The 21,309-nt window shown below is 42.4% G+C and overlaps 8 protein-coding genes across 8 annotated transcripts; 5 read left to right on the top strand and 3 right to left on the bottom strand.

Moving 5' to 3' along the window:
• Window positions 1–26: 26 nt before the first annotated feature.
• Bfra_007739 (putative 60s ribosomal protein l23 protein) lies at window positions 27–775 on the bottom strand. Its single transcript, XM_037338110.1, has 4 exons — window positions 752–775; window positions 517–601; window positions 180–413; window positions 27–128 (listed from the first exon to the last, which is right to left on the bottom strand). Exons 1-4 carry the CDS (start codon window positions 764–766, stop codon window positions 58–60), a joined length of 405 nt encoding a protein of 134 aa, XP_037190173.1. The 5' UTR covers window positions 767–775; the 3' UTR covers window positions 27–57.
• A 729-nt stretch (window positions 776–1,504) lies between these two features.
• Bfra_007738 (putative histone-lysine n-methyltransferase set9 protein) lies at window positions 1,505–3,975 on the top strand (the record flags this gene model as incomplete). Its single annotated transcript, XM_037338109.1, has 2 exons — window positions 1,505–1,600; window positions 1,657–3,975. The coding sequence occupies 2 exons, from the start codon at window positions 1,505–1,507 to the stop codon at window positions 3,973–3,975; spliced, it is 2,415 nt and encodes an 804-aa protein (XP_037190172.1).
• Window positions 3,976–5,092: 1,117 nt separating this feature from the next.
• On the top strand, window positions 5,093–5,368 carry Bfra_007737 (uncharacterized protein; the record flags this gene model as incomplete). The annotated part of the gene is made up of 1 exon (XM_037338108.1): window positions 5,093–5,368. One exon carries the CDS (start codon window positions 5,093–5,095, stop codon window positions 5,366–5,368), a length of 276 nt encoding a protein of 91 aa, XP_037190171.1.
• Window positions 5,369–10,755: 5,387 nt separating this feature from the next.
• Window positions 10,756–12,148, top strand: Bfra_007736 (putative integral membrane protein; the record flags this gene model as incomplete). The annotated part of the gene is made up of 3 exons (XM_037338107.1): window positions 10,756–10,839; window positions 10,911–11,482; window positions 11,566–12,148. 3 exons carry the CDS (start codon window positions 10,756–10,758, stop codon window positions 12,146–12,148), a joined length of 1,239 nt encoding a protein of 412 aa, XP_037190170.1.
• A 994-nt stretch (window positions 12,149–13,142) lies between these two features.
• On the top strand, window positions 13,143–14,225 carry Bfra_007735 (uncharacterized protein; the record flags this gene model as incomplete). The annotated part of the gene is made up of 2 exons (XM_037338106.1): window positions 13,143–13,953; window positions 14,119–14,225. The coding sequence occupies 2 exons, from the start codon at window positions 13,143–13,145 to the stop codon at window positions 14,223–14,225; spliced, it is 918 nt and encodes a 305-aa protein (XP_037190169.1).
• Window positions 14,226–14,909: 684 nt separating this feature from the next.
• On the bottom strand, window positions 14,910–16,753 carry Bfra_007734 (uncharacterized protein; the record flags this gene model as incomplete). The annotated part of the gene is made up of 3 exons (XM_037338105.1): window positions 14,910–16,332; window positions 16,387–16,671; window positions 16,722–16,753. The coding sequence occupies 3 exons, from the start codon at window positions 16,751–16,753 to the stop codon at window positions 14,910–14,912; spliced, it is 1,740 nt and encodes a 579-aa protein (XP_037190168.1).
• Window positions 16,754–17,427: 674 nt separating this feature from the next.
• On the bottom strand, window positions 17,428–18,390 carry Bfra_007733 (putative zinc knuckle protein; the record flags this gene model as incomplete). The annotated part of the gene is made up of 2 exons (XM_037338104.1): window positions 17,428–17,844; window positions 17,902–18,390. 2 exons carry the CDS (start codon window positions 18,388–18,390, stop codon window positions 17,428–17,430), a joined length of 906 nt encoding a protein of 301 aa, XP_037190167.1.
• A 338-nt stretch (window positions 18,391–18,728) lies between these two features.
• Bfra_007732 (putative cleavage and polyadenylation specificity factor subunit 5 protein) lies at window positions 18,729–21,203 on the top strand (the record flags this gene model as incomplete). The annotated part of the gene is made up of 4 exons (XM_037338103.1): window positions 18,729–19,058; window positions 19,148–19,315; window positions 20,350–20,860; window positions 20,929–21,203. 4 exons carry the CDS (start codon window positions 18,729–18,731, stop codon window positions 21,201–21,203), a joined length of 1,284 nt encoding a protein of 427 aa, XP_037190166.1.
• Window positions 21,204–21,309: the final 106 nt, after the last annotated feature.

Genomic DNA, 21,309 nt, shown 5'->3' with positions numbered 1-21,309 from the left:
TTCCCTTAAAACGCCGGATATGCCATGCCACATCAATCTTCTTTTATACAGTGATATCTACAGATGCATAGGTGCTAATGATAGAATTTTTGACCACTTCATCTTTCTTAATTCTGTGCCAACCACACCTGTGAAATGTTAACAAAGAAAACATATTGAGGATAGTCGATACCACTCACCGTTTAACCTTGTTCCAATGGGTTCTCCAGCTTTGTTAATTAAAACACAAGCATTGTCGTCGAATTTGACGACACTTCCATCAGGTCTCTGCAACTTTTTGACCGTCCTAACCACAACTGCGTGTCTAATATCTCCTCTTCTGACCTTGTTCGCTGCGGATGTAGAAACACTTGCACCGGGACCGGACTCTGAGAAATTGCGTTGCTTTTGTACGACGACGATAATGCGATCTCCTAATTTGCATTGTTAGAATTGGAATCGACGAGACGAGGTTGTGGGGGGCGTTGTGGAGGGAGGGGACATGGTAGGAGGGGTGATGTAGAGAGGGGTCCGAACCAATTTTTGCATGTCTCTTCATTTTTAAGACCTTGGCGCATTCTACCACGGCGGCGCCAGAATTGTCGATGCAATTAAGCATCGTCTATATGGCGATAGTTAGCACAACAGAAAGTGATGAGCGCAAAAGCAGATAGATTAATATTTTATATATGCGCCAGACACAACAGAAGGAAAGCAATTGAGCATATATCAATGAGAGTATTTCGTGTATACGCGACAGAACAGATCATACCTTTAGTTGAATCATTTTCTGGACAATACGTGGTGGAGGGGTTCAATTTCGTATTGCTGAAGATTCTCTATATATCTCCCTCTCTCTGCATTGTATGGTTATCTCACTATTGTCATCGTCAAATTATTAAGACACTAGTCTATTTTTGGTATAGGCGATGTTTACCCACGCCTCAATATTCCAAGTTCTATTTCCAGCCTCTTTTATCTATTGTCCTATCTTGTTGAGAATGGCTAATAGGGGTGAAAAAATATACTTCATCTTCTATTGAAGGTCATCATGTATCTTAAGGAAACAATTATTCACTCCTTTCCTGCTTACTTACTTTCGTCCCTCTTTTTCTTCCCGTTTGAAGCATTTCAGCGTTCTCGTTCTCCAATTCTCAATTCCGCATAACGTAGCTTTCGGAGTTCAGCACATAAGTATTTGCTTCTCTTTTATTTCAGTAGGCCAGGATAAATAGCGAGGGAGAACGTCCATTTGGAAGAAGTGAATGTATTTGGGTCACAAAAATCAGCTCGGACACGTTTTTCGTAGGCGACGAGCCACTTGAATCATTCATTCAATCTGATATTCCAATTTATTGCGAGCGGTACATCCATACACTCACTTGGATATACAATTCATTCGAATCCTTTCCGCATCTTTCTTACAACACTATCCACTTCTTTTCTTCGGCATAACGACTGGCTTTGTTTGTAGCCTAACTTCTGTACAATCGCATACTTATTACACATCACTTGAACCGTCACAATGCCTCCAAAATCAAACGCAACGAAGAAGGAACGACTTACTTTGGCTCAATTATGGTCATACGATGATATATTGACAGATGCGCTTGTTGACCAGGTAAGTCTTTTTATATGATAGTCTCAATTATAACTTCTCCTAATATCAGCCGACAGGTTTACTATTGGACCAATATTCGCAAAAATCGCATCGCATACCATTCATCTCGTGGAATTAGAGAGGAAGATGTGACCAAAATTCTTCAAAATTCAGTCATCATTGAGAAGAACACTGCAAAAGCAGAAGCAGAACTTTTAGCTCTTCCAGGTCTCAAGAAATTTCAACAAAGTCTCAATTCGGAAAAAGAAAAGGAGGACTTCAGGCGTCATCTCAAAAAGTACATCAATATTTATCTACCAGATTGTCCATTCGAAGTTTCGAGCACGAATCGTTATACTGTTGTTACACATGAAGCGGCAGTTGTTGCGCGGAGGGAAATTAGGAAAGGTGAGGTAGTCAAATATCTTTCCGGAATTCAAGTTGTTATGACACCTGAGGAGGAAGAACATATTAATCTCCTGCGCAGAGACTTTAGCATTGTTATGTCAAGTCGCAACAAATCTGCATCACTATTTCTCGGACCAGCCCGATTCGCAAATCACGATTGTGGCGCAAATGCTCGTTTGATGACAAGTGGAACTGCCGGAATGGAAATTATTGCAGTCAGGGATATTGAGATTGGGGAGGAGATCACGGTCACCTACGGCGAGAGTTATTTTGGCGAGGATAATTGCGAATGTCTATGTAAGACTTGTGAGGATAACCGCGAAAATGGATGGGCCCAAGACGATGATAATAATGAGTCTATTCCCAAATTATCAATTGAACAGGAACCATTACCCCCAGAGGTACCAGGATATAGTCTTCGGCGTAGACGACGACTCACTTCTACGGTATCCGAATCGCGTTCCGAATCGATGACACCTGATGTCAACTTACGACCACAAGTACGGAAAATGCCACCAAAGTCAGGTAGATCAGCTTCGTCAGCTCAGAATCGACGCTCTCCTGCTCTGGGATCTCCACCTTTAGCCTCAAATCAGCCTGTATCCAAAGTAGACCAAGTTGATGAAGACAACCTACTATCACCAACAGGATCATCGAAGCGAAGAAGAATACCTAGCGAGGAAGATTGTTCACCAAGTACTCCGAAAAGAAGACGACCATCTCAAAAGATTGAGCGTTCTCCATTAGGAGTTCTAAATGGAGTGAACGGAAGCGAGTTGCCTAGCTCCCCGGAATCAGATATCCTACAACAAACCCTTCTAGTCGAATGGGATCAACCGGTAACTCCAGGGATGCCTTCACCAATAATAGATCCTGGAAGATCCCGGCCATTGAGATCAAGCACACTCAAGCGAAAGAGAGACTCTGAGGAACCAACGGTTTCGCCATCCGACACGACAAAGCGATTGAAGAGCCAGTTTTCTGTAAAAGTTGAAGAGTTCACACCTACATCATTTTATGGAAACAATGACCATGCCATCTTACCCAGTTCTGCTTCAGAATCCAGGAGAGCAAGTTTCACATCCTCTCCTTCAGGGGAGGGAACAGGAGAAACAGATGCAACATCAGTCGATGAAGAAGAGACGATCGTGGTGCTAAATGAGAAACCTGTTTCCGTCGATTCTAAACCTAGGCGACAGGGTTATGTGAAAAGGGGAAATCATGGTGGTCGAAGAAGAGGACCGTTGTGGGAGAAGGAAAAGCGAGAAAGGGCAGGCCAAACAAAAGTCATCACGCCATCCGAAATTCAGAATGCGAAGAAGGCGCCAACAGAAGCTGTTCTCGTCAGTCCAAATACCAGCAAATCACATCCAGCTTTACAGGACGATGCGGATTCGTCCGCACTTTCCGATCTTGGATCCGACATGGAAATAGACGACTCAACAATGACGATTTCGAAAAAACTTCCGCAGCCCAAAATTCGACGACGCCGCAAAGGAGTAGTTGTACCATCAACTATTGATAAGGATCATGCGCCAAATGTACGAATTCCTGGCGATTATGTGTTGACCCATGCACTTCTCGCTGAGCCAGCATCAGCATGGATCAATTGCAAGATCTGTGAAGAACCTTTCGTTCAAAAAGATGCATATTTTACGAGATCGTCTTGCCCGAGATGCGAACGCCATAGTAAGCTGTATGGATACATGTGGCCAAAAACGGATAAAGAGGGCAAACATGATGAGGAGGAAAGAGTTCTAGACCATCGCACTGTTCATCGCTTTATCAAATCTTCGGAAGAAAAAGACATCAGGAGGAAGAGTGGGCGCGGAAGCACTGGGAGTAGAGAAGTTACGAAAGAAGCTAGTGTGGCTCCTGTGGCATCTGTCAAGAGTAATGGGGTAAAGAAATCATCCAAGGCAGGTGGTCTTTTGAGAGTGTATGGGAGGAAGAACGAACGAACGAGAAGAGATAGATTCACTTTGTAATATATTTGAAGGAGGGATAGAAAGAAATGGTTTATGTTATGATAGACGACGATGGGAAATATGGACAGTCGTGAGGTTTGGCACGCACATTTCTTTCTTGTATTTTATATTGAAGTTAAAGAATTGTGGTATGGGGTTTTAAAACTACTGCGGATGGTAGTTGTGGCATGGTGTCTGGCGATTAGGATTTGGTTTGTCAACGGAAATTACTTACGGAATGTCAATGGACAATGAGGAATGGCTTGTATTATAGCGTTGGGTGAAGCGATGAAATTGGTGTACTATAGAGGAGAGGAGGATTCATATATTCTCTAGAGTATTGTGTTGCATTGCGTGCTGGATACGTGGGAATGAATGCAGTCTCTGATATTCTGTTATGTCATCTTTTTATCTCTTATTTAAAGTGCTTGATACTGTTTCATGATTCGCATCCTATATTTTTTATGCTCCACAAACCTCGATCTTGTGCCAAATAGTACAAAAGTAAAGTCGTGCTTCATCCATCTAATCTTTTTCCTCGTCGCCTCGTGTGCAAGATCGGACATCGTGCAGGTTTACCTAGGGGGCATTTGGGTATTTTGACAAGTACTTTGATGAATATTTATTTCTCTATACACTATAGGATAGGATAAATACCCTGCAAAATGTCGATGGAAATCTTTGAACTGTTTTTATAGTTAGGAATAGCCTCATTTTTAGATCACAATTGCAGAACGATCACGTAACATATATCCGGGTACTTCGTATTTGGAGAATTTACCGAGTTACTACCCTACTATGTGTCCATGGAGTAGGATCAATATCCCGGGTATGGAACGGGTACCCATCCCTGCTCGTGTGTTCTGAATAAGGAAGATGGAGTACCTGGTCCCATTCCATCTTAAGCAAGTTGCTCGATTTGGATTGATTTTGATTGGTATACATTTTCATATCCAATGGTGCAGAGGGTGTACGGCCTACCGGCTGGGACACAGCTGGCATTGTGTTGCAAGGACAGCTAGCCTTGCCATACATGTACTTCTGGGTTGGGATACATATGCATAAGTTATCTCAGAATAACGTATGTAATCGATTGGAAATCCAGAATATTATAGTATCAAGTCTTCAATCTGACAAAATGTCTTCTGTCCATCTTGATACCACGCTGGAAGAGCTCTACGGACTTGACAGAGAAGATCTCCGCGAAATCTATCTCTCTTACACAATTCCAACAGCCACGCTTCAAACGACACTGGGCATATCTATCTTTAAAAAAAATGTCTATCAAGATACTCTAGCCCCTAAAGACCTCGAAATTCAAGCGAGAATCTTCACCCGAATGGTTCCGCTACTCTTCAGTCTCATCGCAGGGAACTTAAATATCATCATGTTTGATTTAGACGCTCCCGAATAGATACACAAGATGTATTGAGTTGCATCACAGGAGAGTCAGAGACCTATCCTCGCTTATGTGCGTAGTGTAGAAGACATTGTTTTCCCCCCAATACCGTCCTCGCAGTGACAAACCCAAATTCATTGTTTCGAACATTTTGCCTCTACAGTCCCTTTTGAGAATCACTATCGAGCGCTTTCAAAGCGCGATTTGGTGTTTTCCGGATCACCGACTCCGGAAACGATGGTTATCGAAACGCGATTAAATCCCATGCAAGTGCGGGATGCGCAAACGAGAGTCGAGGAAGTAAGTCGCATGTTTGAGGTTATCAGATAACGATCTATGCCCTTTGCTGTGAAATTGCCGCAAGCGTGTTCGGGACAGGGAGGTGATGATTACATCTGTGTGTGATCAATTTGTCGATGCACAGGGTGGGGGTCATGTTTATTATGCGGGTCAGGAACGTCTGGTTGAAGAGTATAGGGATATTGCGAAGAAAATAGGAGATTATATGCATATGATCGCTTATTATGGTCCGTTGGGTGCGGATATTATGATGGATGCGAAGGGGGATTATGTGGTTATTGATTGAATGTAAGGGTTGCGGGTTCGCATGCATTGGGGTTTTTGAAGGGACATTTTCATAGAGAGAGAAGGTTTAAGGATGCGGCGATTTTGTTTCCGCTTTTTTTGAATGTAGGGTTGGAGGACTTTAGAGAGAGGTTTGCGGGGGAGTTGGGGGGTGGTGTCATGGGAGAGGGAAGGTGGTGAATGCGGCGACGGTCATTTTGGCGAGAGAGGATCGAGAAAGATTGATGGGTTTAGTAGAGAGTAGAGAAGCTTCAGATAGTGAGGTCTTAATGCAGAATGAGTGTTTGGATATAAGACAATTGCTTTGGTTGAGGGTGACAGACAGTGCTTATCAAGTGCTTTGAGTCAGTTAAACTATTATAGGCTGTGAGCTAATTATCAAGGGACATTTCAAGGTAGAGTATATTGACTCCTTGGCTCCTCTAATCAACACCTCATTTCGAACCCCTTCAACTTTCGGTCACTTTTCAATATCTCATGAGTTATTGTTGAATGAGCGATGAACGTGCTGTCAAGCACGTATTTAATTCCCTGTTATCCATCACAGAATGTACAACATCTTCATATCGTGACAAAAACACCCACTCCATATGCGCAAACTTATACAAATAGATCAACCCATTCCTACCCACTCCAATTTTTCACCGTAATACAAAATGTACTTTCTGATGTAGATCTCTCTCTTTCGAAACGAAAGTGCAAAAACAATGCTTCTCGCAAACCCAGATGCTGCCTCGAAATCGGCGTGCAGTAGATAACAGTCAACGCCCACATTATAGTACGTAGACTTAGTCAATACTGCTCGAATTAGCTGCTGCACGATTTTTCAGATCTTATTTTATCCTGAAATACTTACAGGTACAAATTACCCAGTTTCACAGAAAAATCGAGATCTTCTGATGCATACTTCATCCCCGCAACTCCACTCAGAGTGGACTTCAAGGGAAAGAGAAGACGAGTGGGACATGGATCTATAAGTCAGGGAAGATACCGGTTTTCATATTTTGCCAACTCAACTTACTGGTTTCTGTAGAATTGAGCGGGACAAAATAAGCACGATTTCGAAATGATAGGAACTTGTCTAAATGTGTAGCTCAAATAGTTGTGAAAGTCCGTGGGCGTGGACTGACATCTTGGAGATCGATTATTTGAAGACATTTGTGTTTTGAAATTAGATGAAAGTTCTGCGAGAAGAAAACTCCACATAAATACACGAAATTGATATAATCGGATGCGTTGTACTCAATGCTCTCTTCCTCCATGTCTGTATCTGGTTATCATCTTCACATCAGTCCATTGATCTGAATGCTATCTTAACATCTCCTTTTTCTCGTCTTCTCATGAAAGACCTCGTTTCCTCTTGTCTTTAACTCGACTTCATGATGATAAACTTCAAGAAATTTGGTCTAACGCCTCTTAAATATATCGAGGGTTAAGGATTATCAAAATAATGGTATAAGAAAATTCCAAGGGGCTCGCTGGTATACTTGAGATTTGAATAGAAGGATTTCGATAGATAAAATGCTGTGTCTAGAATGCAATTACACATTTCTAGCAATTCCTTTTTCTCGCACGAGATCTCGAGATTACCACACCTAACAAGCAATGAACAATAACAGTAGAACAGGTCAAAGAACATCTAAGAACAACACCCGTACTCCATTTTCCTCGTCGAAAAAGACAACTTTGTCATTCGAGAGTTATAAGTCCGCTTGGTATGTATGGTCCATATTTTTGCTTTCGCTGAAGCACGACTTCGCAGCGGATGACGTCTGGAAGTTTTGGGCAGAGACAAAACTTCCGGTTTGATGTATGTATATTTGAAGAATTGAGGGGTTTTAGACGGGTGAAATCGATTGGATGCTTTAGGTATTTCAGGTTGGATGGATCATTGTCATCTGAATGGGTGCTCAGTTCCTCCTGGAATGAATAGACGCCGATGAATCCTTCGCAAAGAATTCCTCGTTGAATAGTAGGGAGCTTTCTCCGAAATTTAGATGCACGTCGATACCAGGAACTACCTAGCTCTTGAAATAAATGTATATTGACGTGAATTCGAAATATAAAAACCCAATCTCCAAATCAAAATCCCCCCTCAATTCCTCTGTCCATACAAATATCCAATCCCCTCACTAACCAAGTTCATACAAGCTCACCCAGCTTACCCAGGTATACATTGCGGCTCAACCAAATCTCAAACAGCGACCGAAACACACTCATCTCGGCACCGAAAAAATATCGGAACGATTGATCCGGCTTACTTCTTCCTACTTTTACATCCGCTTCCTTTTGTGCATCCTTCCGTGACGTCTTCCCGCATGTTTTGGGTACGACCTTGTAGGTATGTTTGTATACTTATTAGGAATACAACATCGAATTTATGTTATGTTGTGTATTCCCGTTTTTTTACTTTGTGCAGAGTAGATGGAGACAGAAATAGCAGATAACCTAACAGTCGAGAAAAAGAAATGAATCATTCAACTTGTCAAAAGCGAAACATAGACCCGCGAGAAATACCTACCTAGGTACAGTGACATCTACCCAGAAGGAAGCCGTGGTATCTGTTGTGAGACTCTGGTTGAGCGTATGTAAGTATGTATGTATGTATGCGCATGCGAATGCGAGATTACAAATGAATACGAACTGCATACTTATTCTGGCTACGATTTCCACATCTATATAACACAACGTAGGGAACTACAAAACACACGACACAACACGACACGCGACAGTAATAATGTAGTGCGAACCCTCCAGTCGCAAGAGCCCAAGCATTAAGAAGAATCCATTCGCTTCAAGGTGTTATTATTCTCTTGAGCAAAGAATTCCTTCAAGCATTTACTAAGCTTCTATCAGAAACTTGTCTTGGCAGTGGCAGTGTGGCTTGCTGATCATCACCTCATATTATGCAGTTTGATGTTCTTGGCTAGTTTTGGCTGGTACACATGGGCAAAAAATGAGGCAAAGCAGCACGAGTCAAATGTTTGTATTAGGCTTGAAAAGTGTCGTGTGCTTCTCTCTTTAGGTTGTGAGTTTGTGAATAGAGTTGGAGCAGGTGCGAAGAGCTTTATGTAGATAAAAAGTATATCGAGTTGAGTTTGAATAATTCTAATTCTACTTCTTGTAACTAGAGTAGAGAGAATGTTTAGGGGAAGATTGAGTGGTTCATGATGCACGCACGATTGTGATGTAGGAGGTTATTATTAGTTGGTGGGTCGAGATGAATTCATGAAAGAATGGGGAAGAAAAGAGCCGGGGATTTAACGATCGATGAAGGGGTAAATGGGTAAATGGGTGATTGAGTAAAATATATCGAAAAGGAATATTCTTCAAGAATATGAGGTATGAATGCCATGTAGAAAAAAAGAATCGTCCAGGATATTTATATATACATATGTTTGAATCTGAGTGCGAGGTCAGAATCTCTATTTATCTATCTATTTATGCTATGAGCTATGATCTAAAATATGAAGAAACATTATAAGCTATCTCCAATCCCATAGAGTCGTCGTAAGCTATTCACATTCGTCTAATCTTAATTGATCCTTTTTTTCTTTTTCCTCACAACAATCCATAACTGTCTCTTCCTTTCACACAGTAGAAAGACGGGATACCTACACCGCACCCCATTACCTACACACCACATCTTCTTGGTAACCTTCTGAACATGTGAATGAATTGGCTTTGTCTTGGCCCCAGCTATTTGAAGTAAAATTGATCCAGACTCCAAGCCAAAATAACCTGCGATTAGATACTTGGCATGTGAAGAATTACTCTATTTGGTAAACACGCTTTTGTGGTAGCGGCAGGTTGATGAATACGCGGAAATACGTACTGTGGTTCTGCAGGTATTCGAGTGATCAGGTCAGGGTCTGAGCAGAGAGCAGGTAGTTTGTTAGATCGTCGGGAGATCTCATTTTGCGTCGGCGAGTAAGAATGGGAAGGGGAAGAAGTATGGGACTAGATAATATACTCTCTTAGGATAAAGGAGAAGAGAAGAAGAGGATATGTGCTCTAGATTTCATACCTAGCGATGCATGGTATTGATGCTTATTGTTTGCTGTATATTAAGAATTAGTTGCGAGGACCTAGCTAGCCGCTACTTGGTATCAAATTCATACATAGCCCTATTTACATTTTTTAAATCTGTCAATCAGCTCTTGAATAAAGAAAGCTCCATATCACTTGATTTCCTTCGGTTGCTTGATTCTCTGTCCTCCTTTCTGAACCTCGATTTTTCGAGACTTTTCGCTATACTTCTCAGGTCAAATTTTGAAGAGAAGCAGAAGAAGAGAGATAGCCCTTGCTTTCATTCTTGCTTCTCCATACTAATAGATCCGCACCACCCCTGAATATCAACTTCCAGTACATTTGAATCCACCCAACTAACAAATACATTCATTTTCCTACTTACACGGCCGATCTCGATTTCTCTCATTGATTTGTACAATTGCAATATCTTCAACTATATCTCGACTTTAATACGCATCTATCAATACATCTGATCTTTCTTCTTCAAAGGCTTTCAAACCGAGTTCTTGTCAAGGGGTTCCTTTGCCCTTTCTTTATCTCCTACAACAAAAGCATACGTCATCCCTGCGGTAAACGCAACGAGCAAATTATTTCGATACAAAGGGAAAGATTTGGATACAGGGTTTTCTATAGATACCTTATATCAATACTTTACTTGTATATCTGTCCGGAATATTCTCTTGAAAAGAAGGAATAAAACAATTCCTTCAATTGAGGGTTTCCATCGTGTTTTGACGTCTGGTGTTTGAGTCGGATTGGGCGGACGACATTCATACAATCCGAATATGGCGAATACACCACTTCCAGATGGCGAACCGCAATGGAATAGTAAACCACAATTCAGATTGCCGGGATGGGCGGAACCAGTTGTTAGTTTTCCTTCTGAACTTTTGGTCAAGAAGAAAAGAACGAAGTCCATTAACTAACGATTCTTTCACAGATGGTTGCCAGTATCTTGTTTGGATCTATGGTACTGACGAGAAGGCATGGGTATAAGATATTCGATCGAAGGCGAAACAACTACGGATTATTGAGCGAGGAACCCGATTCCGCACGCTCATCCGATGATTTGTTGGCTCGGGACTACATGATTGGCAGCGGACGAGATTCCGACGTCGATTCAATGTCGACGTCTAAATATCCCCCTAAGAAGAGAAGATGCTGTGGCACGAATCTCCTGACGCCGAATACCTCGAGATTTCGAGATTACTACCACAGCCGAATATTACAGAAATTTCCATTTTTGATTGAGATGTTCTATTGGATTGTTACGTATGCGTTCTATCGATGTACGAAGATCCTCTCGCAAGCGATGTTTTCCAAAATGGGTATTTGGGATGTGGCTCAGGACCATGGGCTAGCGATTTTGGAATTCGAGGAATTCTCGTGGATGAGCTTTTTGTGGCCGGTGAGGGAACAGGATGTACAGAAGTGGTTTTTGAATGGTCATGGGACGCTTTTGACCGTTTTGAATCGTTCTTATGCTTTGATTCACATTCCTGGTACTGTTGGGTAAGTTTCCAAAGTCATGACTAGGCAGAGATGTCTAGTAGATTTGGAGAATTTATCTTTTGACTAATACTTTTCTCTTATAGATTCATCGCGTTCTGGTACTACGTAGCACCATCCCATACAACTTTCGCAACAGTCCGTCGAACCATGACTCTCACCAATCTTTTCGCCTTCTGTATCTTTATCCTCTACCCATGTATGCCACCACGTCTTCTTCCTCCCGAGTATGGATTCCTCGACAGCGTCGGACGCAACAACGCACAATCCGTTTGGATGCAAGGAAACTACGTTAATTCGCTCGCCGCCATGCCATCCATGCATTTTGGATATTCATTCTGCATCGGCGTGACTTTAATCTATCATTCTGGACTCTTCCGTCGCAATCTCGAAACAGGCGAAAAACGCAAGAATAAATTCTGGATGCTCTTTTATGTTTTTCTAGGATTGGCTTATCCGCTTTATATCCTGATCACGATTGTGGCGACGGCAAATCATTACTATCTCGATGCATTTGTAGCGTTCTTCGTGGCGATCGCGGCATATCTGTGTAATAGAATCTTCCTCACATTATTACCGGTGGAGGATTTATTGTTTTGGTGTTTGAGATTGGAAAAGCCTATTCCAACGACGGGAGATAGGTTTAGAAGGAGAACCAGCCGTTCTTAAGTCTGATGGTTTTGAAAGAAAAGAATGACATGCTCTTACCTTCTGAAATGGGGCCATCGATGATGATGGAGAAGACAAAGAGAGAGATGGACGGGCGTTTTTCTAGAATTTTTAGCATGGGCTGGGATGGGAAGAAAGGAATTCTTCTGGGCGAGCATATTCATGTATATGTTACTGTCACATATATTTTATCTTCGGTTTTTGAAACTCACCATATTGAGTATTTTGGATGGATACCAGCATGGCTTGAAGCCTTTAAATCAACGGCGTATGGGAAACGGAAAGTTGGAGATTGATTTGTAGTTTGAATGAAGAATTATTGACTACAAGAGATGTCTCTGTCTTATTGTATGATGTGGTTTGATATATAGCCAAGAACCTGGGGAGTTTCATCTCATTCTCTTATTCATAAGCCACCAAGGAATGTCTCTGGGACAAATACCTCTTTGAATACCCAGGCAGGTACAGATGAATGATGTTGAAGGAATTTCGTACTTGGAGTTCAAATAAGAGTACAATGTACTGCACTGTTAATTGACCAATGCAAAGCTTCAATATAGATTGATGCCTTAATCGCAAGGCCATAATAAAGAGCTCTCCTAGCTAAGGTACACAATCAGGAGGTTGGAGCTTTCTAAAGGGTTTATCGGGAGAAAGAGCTCTAAAACACGTCTACACGTCTCCTTCGATAGCTATCAAAGCGCGTTCAACTTTCACTATTCTTATCGTATCTTATCATCCTATACTCGAGTCCATTCATTAATTTAATGAATTAAAATAATCAATTTCTTTTCATCAATCTTGTCTGCCATTCTTTCTTCAATTGAGTTGTGTACTGTGTTGTATCGTATCATATCGTATTATAACTTCTGAATCAAGTCAATAAGGTTACCCAGCTTCAGGACTTCAATACCACCTTCGTGATCTTCCCACCTTTCCATCTTGCCTCCACCTCACCTCACAACTTCTCAATTCTCCCCCTCAACATTCAAACATGTCTTCCGCAGATGATTACCCCCTCGCTCCAGAAAACACCGCCCCGGGCTCCAATCCCACCGACATCGAAATGAACGATCCCAATCCCAGCGCCGTCGTAATCGAAATCGACGCATCCGCCGGCACCGAAACCAACACCCACATCTCCAACGACGGCGACGGCGACAACGATGCCTCGGGCCCCGATCTCCAAGAAACAGCCATGGAAGATATTCCCGCGCGCGTTACCTATATCGATTATCTAAAAAGTCCCATGATCGCATTATTAGTCGGCCAAGGCGATGAACAAGCCCTCCTGCACGCACACCAAGCACTCCTCTGCAAATCCCCCTGGTTCGCCGAAGCCTGCGGAAAATTCAGCGACGACGTCAACGAGCGCCGCATCGATCTCATCGACGAGGATCTCGACGCCGTCGGCTGTTTTCTCGAGTACCTGTACACGAATGATTATTTCCCGCGCAAGATCCCCGGGTCGCGCGACCTGGAATCGGATCCTGCGATGCCGGATGTGGATGAGACGGGAGATCAATTACTCAAACACGCACGCGTGTATACGCTGGCGGAAATGCTGCAGCTTCCGAGTTTGAAGAGCTTGGCGAGTAGTAAGATTCATTGTGTGAATAGTACTGCGAAGGGAGAGATTGCATATGCGAGATATGTGTATGCGCATACGCAGAAGGATGATCAGACGATTAGGGCGCCGGTGGCAAATTTCTGGGCGACGAGAAGTCATACTTTGAGGAGTGAGGCGGAGACGGAGTTTAGGGAGATGTGTTTGGAGTTTCCGCAGTTTGGTTATGATGTTTTGAGTAAGTTTTTTTTTTTCCTTCTTTTTTTGGAATTTCTCGCTTCTTCTCACCTTTCTTATTCTTTCCTTTTTCCATGCCCTGGATGTGGATGGACGGGTGGCTGGAGGATTTGGAAATTGTGTACCATTGTGTTTGTCAAGATAAATAAATACTAACAAACAATAGCACGTGTACTGGACGAAAAACTCAAGAGAGAAAAGAACGACAAGATGCATCCATCGCACGGTACCCCCGGCAGTTCTCGAAAGAGACCTCGTCAAAGTGGCATTTGATTAACGAACGAAGCATTGGGCTAAATGGAGTTATGTTGGCATGTAAAATCTTACTTGAAGGAATTGTATCACTTTATATTGTATTGCATGGCCTGGCATTGCATTCGTCTCTTCATTTGTATTTGACTACGTTATATGATATGACATAATATGTCATTCGTATATGAATGGATCCGTACGAGGAATATCTAGGGGAATGAATGCAACATGGGATTTGGGAGAATGGATGGTAATGCATGGATCGATGGATGAACAGTATCCAAATAGCATGAGCGAGCATATCCTATGCATATGCTTTGGAGATGAGATTTTACCATGAACAACGACAATCTTGATAAGCGAGAAAGGAGTATAGCGAAAAAAGGAGTAAATGGAATCACTAAATCAGTTAGTCGTGTACTGGAAGTAAGTTCACGGGCTTACTTTCATAATACAATACCAATGCTGATACTGTTCAAATTTGAGTTAAAGCACAAAAGAGTTTGAAGAATTGCAATGATATTTTACTTTGATGTTTTCATGTATATACACATAGAAACTTATCAACCTACACACCTCCCTTCCAGAAAATATACCGCAAAAAGCCACTAAGCATTCAAATCAATCTTCATTTAATTACAAAACGATAATCTGAATGCCTATGACCCCCCCCCCCCCAAAAAAATTAATAACAAATTCTAATAATCATAATGAAAGTTCTTCAAGTCCAAGTCTTCGCCTCGCCTCTATCCACCGTATAATCAACATGTGTGCGGAATGTCTGTAAAGGGGCGAATCTACTTGCCCTCCTCTGTTCTCTAGAGCCGGAAAAGGAGGTTCAAGAGACTCATCCTCACTCTCATTGCCAAAATTCTGTCTATTCTCAATAATTCCATCCTCGGGAGCATTACTTTCATTAATAATCTCCCCTCTATTCTCGATAACCTTATCCTCGATAATTCCATCCTCAATAATTCCATCCTCAATATCGTTACTCTCATGAGAAACCTCTCCTCTATTCTCGGTAGCCCCATCCTCAATAATCCCATCTTCGGTAAGATTCCAAAATTTACCCCCAATCTTATTACTATCGTCCTGATTCTGCTCCGTCATTACTTCACCAATGGAGGCGCGCTGAACCATTGATCGGTCCCCGGTATCAGCGTTGTATATTAAGAAATCGGTACTTCCGTTGGCCAAAGCTCTGCTAATGAGTAATCCGGGGTCGCCAGGTTGCAGTCTAATTTTTTTTAAACAATCGACGCCCAAGATTGAGCCACCATGATCAAAATCAGTGACCAGCCGTCTGCAAACAAGCGGGCTTTGTAAATATCGTACGGGAATAGGAATCTCGACAATGGACATTTGGCTGTCCGCCCAGTAGAACAATCTCTTCTCCGACATGGATTGAGAAGGGCCAGCCCAAGCCAAATTAACTGGATTAAGTACAGAATTCATCTCTTCGGTTGGACTTGATATGCGCTGTGTGCTAGATGGTTGGTACGTTGTTCTGTTGATATTAACTTTGAAAATAAATGTTTCGCCCCTTTCTGTGGAGTTATCATTGCGCTTCAAAAATGCGAGCCAGGACAGGGCAACATGACTGAGAACTGGTACAGAGGCGCTACCAGTTATTCCGGTAGTTTCCACTTTTATAGGAATAAGTTCCTTCGACTTTTTCGGTGTAGGTAACTGATTGAAAGGAATAAAGTAGACATCAGATATGTCATCATGTTGAACTTGAGACTGTTCTTCGGTTTGAGCGACAAGAGCTATTCCCGCCTTAGATATGTCAAAATTCATTGGTCCCATTGACATCCGGGTTGGAAAGGGAACATATTTAAGGTTAACTGTCTCAAGAATATCACCACTAAAGGACTCAATATTGATGTGCGGAAGAGCGCCTTGACACCCGAACACGAGGCACCGCAGCATTTGACCACCTGGCCCTAAGGTATTTCCTAGAACATCGACTTCACTAACACTCGAGCGTGCTGAGGTTGTTCCGGCACCAATACCTGAGACTGCAATTACCACATAAATCTTCCGATGATTGCTACTTTCTACGACATATACTGCCTTCAAGATAGTCATCAATGTATCAACATGGCCTGCGCTGGCTGGCCGCCTTGCGCCGAGTTAGCTTTATCAGTGGCGTATTGGCCACAGTCTTGTTACATACCGTGTAAAGGGTGGGCCGTTGAGAGTGAAAAAATGAGTTGTCTGGTTCTCTTGCGCTTGACAAATAAGGGTATTTTTGTCGGCCCAGATGAAATTTGTCAATGTTGAGCCTGGAGATGCGGACTTCGCTGACTTGGGCAGCTTGGTTGTTATACCAGTCCCGAGTTCCAACAAATAATATGATGTTTCAGGGATATCTGAAGAGTATATGGTCTCATGATAAAGTGCCCAACGCCCATCTAGATTAACGATTGCTGCCGAGCGTTGAGGTACTGTTGGGGAGTTTCTGTCTGCTATCAGCAATCACAATCGTAAGCCCTCTTAGAAGAGACAAACACTGGATCAATGGAATTTAGATCATTCGACATGGTTTCTTGACTGCGCCTTTCGTAATGGATTGAGGTGACGATGAGGAGAAGGAAATATGAAGTGCGAGGGCTTTTAACTAAAGAGATAAAAACAGCACGAGGGAAGAAAGAGAAGATTGAGGGAGGTACCATTGCTTCTCTTCTTCTTAGTGCTAATCTCAAAATGATGCGATTAGGAAAGAGCGAGGGAAAGAGGGTATTAACAACTTCGTTGTATGTGTTTGAGTACCCAAGATAGGCAAGAATGAATCATGCTCTGTCGGTACCTCAATTGAGGAATGTTGACACTCTAGAGCTGTAAAGTGAATGATTAAAAGGAACGCCAACATTGACAGAATGAAACAGGACAACAAAAGTATCATCAAAATTTGGCACATATTTATTATACTCATACTATGGATTTGATTCCCTCTATTGTGCGACTTTTGTCTGTACCTTATGGTAATCAAGGCTTCTCAAGGTTATGTTGGTACAGTAGATTCGAACTTTGTAGCTGGTACAGTCCCGAGTGATGGAGTTCATGAGGAAGTTTTATCCGAAAACATTATGATCGCAGACCGTCGTGGCTGTTCAAGACTTTTGGTAAACTTATCGGCGTAAACCAGCTCATGACTGTGATCTCTCCAACATCTCCGACGTTTTTTAACGTATGTTATCATTGCCACCGCTCCTTATTATCTTGTTCTTTGAGATTTTCTAGGGGGGCCCCCATCTCCTTGGTGTTTCCTCTTTGGATTTGAACAATCCCTCGCCATATGATTTCCTCCACACGTATAACATTTTATATCAGATTTGATTCCACCTCCTGAGCCAAATGAGCCCCCCCCTGAGCCAGACAGAGATGTCAGCCCATTCAGCGAGACATGCTTCTTCTTTCTCTTTTTCGATAACTCTAGCAAGTCGGCCTTTTCTGCCTTCTTCTTGGCTTTACGTTCCTCTTTGAGCCGTTTTATTGCTTCATGTTTCGAGGCTTTTATCAGTTCCTTTGCGCCTGTTGGATCATCCTCACTATCCTCATCTTCAGATTCCTCGTCCTCGCTCTCCTCGTCCTCTTCTGATGATGTAAATTCTATGTCTGGATTTTGCTGTTTCTATTTGCCAGTCATTAGCATGTGATGAAGCGCAGATTATCGATATGCATGGCATACCTCCAAAACTTTATTGAATTTTCCAAAACTCCTTCGACCGACCATGAATGGTTTTTCTTCTCCAAAATTGTTATCGTCATCATCAACACGTTCTGCTTTTATTGGCGAAGGTTGGTCTAAATTTGCGAAACCAGTTTGAACTACCCGTAATGTATTTGTTGGAGTATTGAGATGTTTCCTTCCCTCAAAGCTTAAAACCCATCGTGTATCTCCTGCTTCAACGGCTGCTCGATCCAATGCGGCTTGCTTTTTGGCTTCTTCTTCCACTATTGCGGCTTGAATCGCGCGATTATCGGCTAAGGTGTCGACATTGAACTTTGTAGGAGTGTTTTGTGCTGTCTTTTGTCGCTTCGGTGATGGCTCATCTATTGAAGAAGGAGAAGTATTTGTAGGTGATGAAGCAGCAGCACGCTGCATGAATTTCATCGTCAAAAGCCTGGAAGACATAGCTTTTGGCGCACTTGTTGGGGTCCCTGCACTTGCCGACATGTTGTAGTTGTTGTTCATTCACAGTATGGAAGAAATTAGAAGAATAATAATCGAGAGGATGATGTGGAAGAATTGGCGAGATAAAATTATACTGTCGATTGTTAGTCGTAGATCTATAGACCTGCCACGATCTATAAAGTGTCTGTATAAGTAACACGGGGGTGATGAAAGAAAGTCAAAAGCAAAAGTATTCACGCGGCTGCAAGGCGGACTTTTCCCCGATTAAAGATTAAGCTTCTGTGCTTTAAGGGTATTACGTAAGCAAACTGGAATTGGACGACAACGACCTTAAGTCCTTCTTCGGTCCCTCCATAGCAATTGATTGAAACACCAGCATAATGTTGTCCACCGCCAGATCAAGAGCCGTATGGCAAATTACTCGTAGAGTTCAGATCTCAGCCAGACGAACCTACGCATTTTCCGCAAATGATCAGCAAGAAATTAATGATCCAAACTCTCCGAAGAAAGTGCCCAATGTCTCGAAATCCAACGAGCTGCCGATAGAAAGTCACGTCCAGAATAAGCCGTTGCAGGAGAGCGTAGAGACTGCGGAAAAGTTCAGGGTTATGCAGGCACCAAATAGAGAGGGCAAATGGTCGCGAAGTCAGAATCCTAGGGAAAAGGCAATGTCTGGACCTAGGTTCGAGCAGACCATTATGGAAGCTCAGGTACGTCAGACCCCGCGTTTACATATTGCGCTTTAGCTCTTGGAAATTATCCCAATCCGTATTTGTACGGCATGTTAACTTTTCTCCAGCCAGCACCACAATCAGCAATTAGCTTAATTCACCAACAACCAGTGCGATGGACGCACGATCGTATTGTAGCATGCGATGGAGGTGGAGGAGCATTAGGACACCCAAGAATCTTCATCAACACTGATAAGCCCGAAATTTGCAACTGCACATACTGCGGATTACCGTTTGTAAGTCATACCCTGGACTGAGACCTCAAGCCAGATTTCTCTCCGTCGTTAACCATAACATCTTTTTGGCTTCATGCTCATTTATCTTGCAGGCCAATGAACATCACCGAGCACACCTTGAATCTCTTCCAGAAACTGCATACCCTCTTGAAGCATGAGGTCATCCTGCCAAGTTTGTATGAACCACAACGTATTACCGATGGAAGATTGGTCAACGATAAACTGTTCATAGATGGGAAAGTCTATCGTTGACAATTAGTGTAAATACCACGCAATGAGAATTTTAAGCAAGATTGTCTGCCTACTTCTACAGCGATATTTCACTCAAATTGACCTTCTTAGAGAATTCCAGTGATCTACTACAAGTCAAGTCTGTGTTATTGTGTTCTTCTATTAGAATAGCAATATCATGAAGATCTCTAGCAGCTTCATATTCCATACCGCTGATTTACAGATAGTGAAGAGCATGGCATGTTGGCACTTGCTCCTTTGAATGCTTGAAGGCATCCATAAACAAGTTTTCGAGAACACCATGAAATAGTATAAGGTGGAGAATGATGCATAATTAGTAACATCTAACTCGTTGCATCAAGTAGAAGTTACCATGAGACCATAACAATAGGCACGTGAAACTCAAAGAATGATGGGAGACATCGTTTGTTAAGAACTCGCAAGCAAAATATCTATATCGCTTGCAGGATTGTTTCCAAGAGAAAAACAGAGCTTTTGCTTGAGCGATGATGTCCTATCTATCAAATGAATTTGAAAACGAGAATAAAATGGGAAAAATGTAATAACATAGGTAGCATCTTCCAAAATGATAAAAGGAGTACGTACCTACTGGTAGTATGCATATTGTTAGGCTAGGCGAGGATTTGTCTTCGGGAAAATATTGGACGACGAGCGGCCGCACTCACCGATCGAGCTTCTTCTGCTGTTACTTGCGACAATCTAGAGCTTCCAGATCGAACAAAACTCCCATCTATTATTGAAATATCTATAAGATGTCTACCATAACAACCCCCGCCCTGCAGACATCCTATCCTCCTATCCTTCCAAAATCTTTTAATGCCAATCAACCCAAAACAATTCGTCTGTTCCCCCTTTCAAATTACACTTTTGGTACCAAAGAAACCCAACCTGAAGAAGACCCCTCCGTCCTCGCGCGTCTCAAACGTTTAGAAGAACACTATGTCGAACACGGTATGCGACGTACCTGCGAAGGAATTCTTGTCTGTCATGAACATAATCATCCTCACATCCTCATGCTTCAAATCGCAAACGCATTCTTCAAACTCCCAGGAGATTATCTAAAGCCCGAAGACGATGAAGTAGAAGGTTTCAAACAGAGACTGAATGAGCGATTGGCACCTGTAGGCACTCAATTCAGTGGAGAAGGTGTAAATGAGGAGTGGGAAATTGGAGACACGTTGGCGCAGTGGTGGAGGCCGAACTTCGAAACTTTTATGTACCCATTCATCCCGGCGCATGTTACGAGACCCAAGGAGTGCAAGAAGTTATATTACATTCAACTTCCCAGACAGAGTATGTATCTTCTATGTCTCTAATTATCCTTAGAATTAAAAAGTGCGGCATTGCTAATACGTATACAGAAGTACTAAGTGTTCCTAAGAATATGAAACTCCTCGCAGTACCACTTTTCGAGCTCTACGATAACACAGCAAGATACGGTCCTCAACTCTCGGCAATTCCACATCTACTGTCCAGATATAACTTCGAGTTTGTTGATGAGAAGGGTGATGTGGTAGCTGTTACTCCCGGTGGAGGACCAGAAGAAGGATATGTGCCAAAGACGATCGTTTTGGCTGGGGGCGACGACGAAACAATGGGAGAAGCTGATGTCAAGGAAGAAAATGGCGTTCAATAATTACAGGATAATGATAGTGTTTTCAAAGCAATGGAAGGCACGGCATGGCGTTCAAAGGTCAAAATATAATAGCTTGGAATAGCTAATGAATTGACCAGGTAGACAT

Source organism: Botrytis fragariae, assembly GCF_013461495.1.
Source record: "Botrytis fragariae strain BVB16 chromosome Unknown tig00000112, whole genome shotgun sequence".
NCBI lineage: Eukaryota > Fungi > Ascomycota > Leotiomycetes > Helotiales > Sclerotiniaceae > Botrytis > Botrytis fragariae.
The sequence above is the reverse complement of the archived record's forward strand: the minus strand, read 5'-3'. Positions and strand labels throughout refer to the sequence as shown.

Coding starts and splice junctions, on each gene's coding strand:
- Bfra_007739 (XM_037338110.1), bottom strand. Junction 414..516: donor GAAGAGACATGCAAAAATTG/GTTCGGACCCCT, acceptor AATGCAAATTAG/GAGATCGCATTATCGTCGTC. Junction 129..179: donor CATTGGAACAAGGTTAAACG/GTGAGTGGTATC, acceptor AACATTTCACAG/GTGTGGTTGGCACAGAATTA.